The following is a 5,506-nucleotide window of genomic DNA, read 5'->3' as shown; positions in this document are numbered from 1 at the left end:
TCAGGAAATGGATGTTACAGCTGGAGTACCGCAAGGGTCGATACTGGGCCCGGTCCTGTCGAATATTACGTACGATTGACATTGAGCCAGCCAGACGGAGTAAAGTTGGTTGGTTTCACGGACGACGTCGTGCTACTAGCGTTAAGGCAGAAACACAATACAGCGTCGGTCGTCGCGTCACGTCAGCGGCCAACGCTGTCGATAAGTACTAAAACGCGGACGCGACGCACCCGACGATTTTTGCATCACAATTCAGCGTCAAGAGACATCTTAGATGTCTCTTGACGCTGAGACATCTTAGATGTCTCTTGACGCTGAATTGTGATGCAAAAATCGTCGGGTGCGTCGCGTCCGCGTTTTAGTACTTATCGACAGCGTTGACCGCTGACGTGACGCGACGACCGACGCTGTATTGTGTTTCTGCCTTTACTCAACCGAAATCGTCCAGCTAAGAGCTTCAGAGGCTGTAGAAGCGGTAGAGAGCTGGGTGCACTCCAAGAGTTTGCAACGATTGCTCACCACAAAACCGAGATGGTCCTGATATCAAACCTGATTTCACCGCAAACAGGCAGGGTTACAGTTGGTCCATGCACTATCGAATCATAGCGTGAGCTTAAATATTTCGGTGTGATGATTGACGACCGGCTCAGCTTAAAAAACCACGTTGAGTATGTGTGACGTGGACGAGACACCCGAACACGTGATATTCTATTGTCCAAGATTTGAAGTGGAACGTGCCAACATATTCACCGCCTTCGGACCAGACACGACAGCGGACAACATATTGCAGAAGATGTGAGATGACATCAACACATGGCATGCAGTCAACGATGGGCTCGCCCGGATAATGACTGGTCTGCAAAGAAGTTGGAGACTGACGCAAATTGCGATCGACGTAGGGTAACGTATTTAAATAATATAAAGCATTTGACAGGGTACTCCACGCTTCTTTTGTTCTAGTATCTTTTGCGACACTTAACACATGGTTGGCCTGGCCATAGTAATCTCTGCATTGCAATTTACATGATACAGAGATTACGTTGAAAAGTAAAATTAAGTACGCAAGTCCTTTCATTTTTCAAGATGCTTGGCATATATTGGCTATGTTGGTAAAAGAAAAGAAGAAGTATTCCAGACGACACCGCAGCACGCGGCACGGAAAACCGTATGTCAAGATAAAATGTACATTTTGGAAAGGCAGTCCAATCCAATGAATTGTGAAATACCTGATCGTCATGCCGGATTTAAGTCAAATCAATAAATGAAATCTACATTAGCTTAGCTTAGCTTGATTGAATACTCACATCCACCTGAATCATTGGAGCCAAAATGCTACAATAACAATTATTACAAAATTATTTTCACTGAACAAATTTATGTTTCTTTTAATATTCAATTAATGATATTATTGTCTGTCTCTCTTTTTTTTTTAAGAAATGCATTTCGAAAACCATGATCGCCAGCGTGGCTTAGCAGAACGAATTCTACATCGCCAATGGTTGCTACTCCGTGATTGACCGAGGCCATCAATTTTGTTCAGAGGTCAAACGAATGGTGCTTGGGACTAGAAACTCATTCACACTGCACAAAACTGATGCTAGTTTTTTCAATCCTGTTTTAAATCAATGAATGAAATCTACATTGTACATAAAGTTATCCGCTATAGGCGGTGACATGAAAGATGGAATTATCAACTATAATCTAATCAATAACTGAAAATTCGAAATGTTGACATTCGTTCAAACACAACATTATTGTGATTCGTGATAGAAAAAAGATCAACAAAAAAGGTGTAGCTCGTGTGCAGTACGCCTGCCAATTTTTATTCTAGTCTAATAATATCACAGATTCGACTTCAATACGGAATCGGGCAATCGTACATGATCTGCAACTTCTGGACGTCCTTGGGACTCATGCCGGCACGTTGACCAATCACAGCTTCCGGGTCCTGTGGAACGCAAAATAAGTTTTTAACGAGCTTCGTATGCTTATAAAGAAAAAAAAACTCACATGTGGCACAATGGTATCTTCTCCATTTTTGCTGAACGCAGTCCGCCCGTAATGCATAACGCTTCCGTAGTCGTAATCTACTCCGAAGCCTCCTACAACGTCCTCGGTATATCTGCGGAAATTATTTTCCGTCCCGACGATAATGTTCTCGAACCGAATGTCGACGTAATCGTCCCGATGGGGATCGCTTTGCATGTGGAAGAATCCAAGGGCATGCAAAAACTCGTGTATGATCGTGCCCATGCGGAAGCAACCGGTATTGGGCGCATCCGGATACAGATGCAGCTCTTGAACGCCCCGACGGAGATTTCCGACGTATGACCAGCAACCGGAATCATTACCAATTACACGGATGTAGTCTCTCTGATTGGTGCGAGGAACGAATCGGAGGCACGAATCTACCTGGATCAGCCGAAGGGCTCGCCGAATCATGGCGACCTGTTCCTGAGCTGTGAAAAATGTTACAACCGTAAGTGAACACTGTCTTCGGAACTATCCATATTAAAAACTCACTAAAATGCTCTTCAATAATTTCGTAAGGGATTACGCCACCGGGCCATCGATAGTTCAGTTGCAACTGTCCATTCAGGGGATTAAGCAGTTGTTCTTCCTGTTCCGCCGTCAACACAATGTCACCCTCGTACTTCCCACTTGACTGTTCCTTCGGTTCGACTTCATCCCAACTTGGGACCGGTCCAGCGGAAACCAACACGACCGAAAGCAGCAAAACTGCAACGTACTTCATGTTTGCAAACCCGGCGCCTCGAATTTTAGAACTAGTGTAACGGACCCTGAAGGAACCTATTTATAGGAACAATAAAGCTCCGTTATCGGACTGGAGAAGTTGATTTAGGCTGATATTAAAACCAGAAACAATTGGTGCTGACGTTAATTTTTGTGTCAGTCATTGGCTGCTGATTAGCAGATTTCTCGACGCAATTTTTAATCGCCCGCTTATAAACATTCAGAGCTGATTTCAATCTTATCGAAAAGGATCCCTAAATGTTCGACATCCGTCACACTTGGATATACCCACAGATCGAATTGCATGCCAAATTCAGCATCCCAGATAAGTGCTAGAGTTGGAGTCAATTTTATTCCGAAAATGATATTAAGTCAGCATGTCAATGCGCGCATTTGAAAATAATAGATAATAAACAAGAAAGAAACGAAGCATTTCTTGGGTGGCTTAAATTGAATTCCAAAACGGTTAGAGCAGAATCAGTACAATAATGAACATCTCTAACTGTCTCAGATAGAACAGTTGGCAGAACACCCAGGGTACGATGGAATGGAGTTATTAGGAGATGAATTCGATTCCCGAATCTTCTATCTATTTGTTACAGGTACCTAAATGTTTGGCGAAGACATTTCACTAAATGGCAAAAAGATATTTTACCTTTTTTCTGGGTGTAGAGTTGGTGAACGTTAAAATATTATCAGCCTTAGAATTAGACGATACGCGTTATTTGATTAGATCCATTTGTCGTTATTTGCAAATCAATCTTTTTCAAGTTTGAGAAACTCTTCCGAGTTCCAAGTGAGCAGTCTGTTCAATTCTACATAATTTATCTGTTTAGAGAGGATTTTAACCAACATGGCCATTTAGAAAACAATTTAGATTATTCAAAAAATATTCCTTATATTCTTCTGGGTGACATCAACATTGACATGTTTACTCCGTCAGATGAAGTGAATGATTATTATAATATTTTAGTAAGTTATGGATTTCTTATATCTAATATACACGAAACTCGGCCTGAAAGTCAAGCACTTCTTGACCATGTGTGTTTTAACCTTTTCGGAAAATTTCCTATTTTGAACGACACTAGATTTAATTCTAATAGTGATCATAATTTTGTCTACACTAATTTTCCATATGCACCTCACAGGCAGCACAAGGTAAGACTCAAGTACAGAATCGATTTTCAAAGAATGAATCAACTACTTGCAATGCGATTTTCACCAGCTTATATGTGTACTTTTGAAGTTCCGAATCAATTATATGATTACTTTTCGTCTACAGTTTCAAACACGCTACACGAGTGCACTAAAATAGTAAAACTAAAATCTTCATCCGAAAGAATCAGTCCATGGATGTATCAGGTATCAGGTATCAGAATGGGGTAGGCTTAATAGCGGCACGTTATCCAAACAAACGGGAAAATTGTGCCTAGCCTTTTTTTTTTTTATCCAAGATTTCATCATTTACCTGAGAAACCTGAAAAACCTATAAAAGGAAGAAATAAATTTAATCTATTTAAGATGGCATAAAGCCTTTCCACTAGGGATTATTAGCATTAAAGCTCTTTTCTACATTCGATAAGGAATGATAGAATGTTTTTTAAGTTTAATTTCTTAAACTCAGATTCGCTTAAAGCATAAGATCCCAGAGTACGAAAACGTAGTCTGGCAAATGAGGGACAGTTACATATAAGATGGAAGGGATCTTCCACATCTGATTCACAACTACCACATACTGGAGATTCAGCACGCTGAATGTTGTGCATGTGATAGTTGAGTTTACAATGACCGGAGAGTGCTCTGATCAAGATGCTGCAATGAGATTTATTTAAAGTTAACAAGTAACTCGATATGATTGGAGATGGTTTTTCTAAAAATAATTTAGTTTGGCGACAAGTGTCCAACTCTTCCCAGTATCGTTTATGCTGGTTAGAGGACCAAGTTTGAATTTGGTTTCTGAACCAACATGGTGATATTGGGACAGCCGGCTCTGGTCCGTAAAATTCCTTTTCCGATCCAGCTCTAGCGAGTTCGTCGGCGCATTCGTTTCCAAAAATTCCCTTATGTCCGGGTACCCATAGAAGGTTTAATCCATTGCCTTCAGCAAGTTCTTCGATTGCTTTCCGGCATGCGATTACCAGTTTTGATCTAGAACTGGAAGCACTGAGTGATTTGATAGCTGCTTGGCTATCTGAACAGAAATAAATTGTTCTGAACATAATCTTCTTTTGAAGTGCAATTTGCACTCCATACATAATAGCATATAGCTCAGCCTGAAAGACTGTACAATATTTTCCTAGAGGTTGAGCATATTCTATGTTCAACTCGTGACAGTAAATTCCTGCACCTGCACGGCCGTTTGATAATGAACCGTCAGTATAGAATACAATATGAGAGGACATTTGGTCCTCTACACACTACCAAAAAAATCTGTAAAATCACATCATATATGATGTAAAGAAAAAGAAGCATCACATATGATGGAATATTCCGTGTGAGTTAAATATTACACGACTGTAAATTTGGCGAACGTGTAATATAAAAATGATGTAAACTTCAGCAGACGTGTAAAATTTCAAAGACGTGTAAAATTTAAGTCGCTCTGAAAATTCCGCCAAATGGAATGCTTCTTTTTAATTACATCATAAATGATGTAATTTTACAAATTTCTTTCGTTTTGCGCATTATTAAAAACAAGTTTAAATTTACCGTAAAATTTATTAAAATTGGTTTATTATAATTTTGTACCGAA

The 5,506-nt window shown here is 40.1% G+C and overlaps 1 protein-coding gene across 1 annotated transcript; it reads right to left on the bottom strand.

Annotated features, from left to right (window-relative positions):
- Positions 1–1,793: 1,793 nt before the first annotated feature.
- LOC129749595 (blastula protease 10-like) lies at positions 1,794–2,796 on the bottom strand. The gene is made up of 3 exons (XM_055744617.1): positions 2,524–2,796; positions 2,011–2,459; positions 1,794–1,948 (listed from the first exon to the last, which is right to left on the bottom strand). Exons 1-3 carry the CDS (start codon positions 2,753–2,755, stop codon positions 1,856–1,858), a joined length of 774 nt encoding a protein of 257 aa, XP_055600592.1. The 5' UTR covers positions 2,756–2,796; the 3' UTR covers positions 1,794–1,855.
- Positions 2,797–5,506: the final 2,710 nt, after the last annotated feature.

This window comes from Uranotaenia lowii, chromosome 2 (assembly GCF_029784155.1).
Source record: "Uranotaenia lowii strain MFRU-FL chromosome 2, ASM2978415v1, whole genome shotgun sequence".
NCBI lineage: Eukaryota > Metazoa > Arthropoda > Insecta > Diptera > Culicidae > Uranotaenia > Uranotaenia lowii.
Note: the sequence above shows the minus strand (reverse complement) of the source record. Positions and strands in the feature narration are given on the sequence as shown.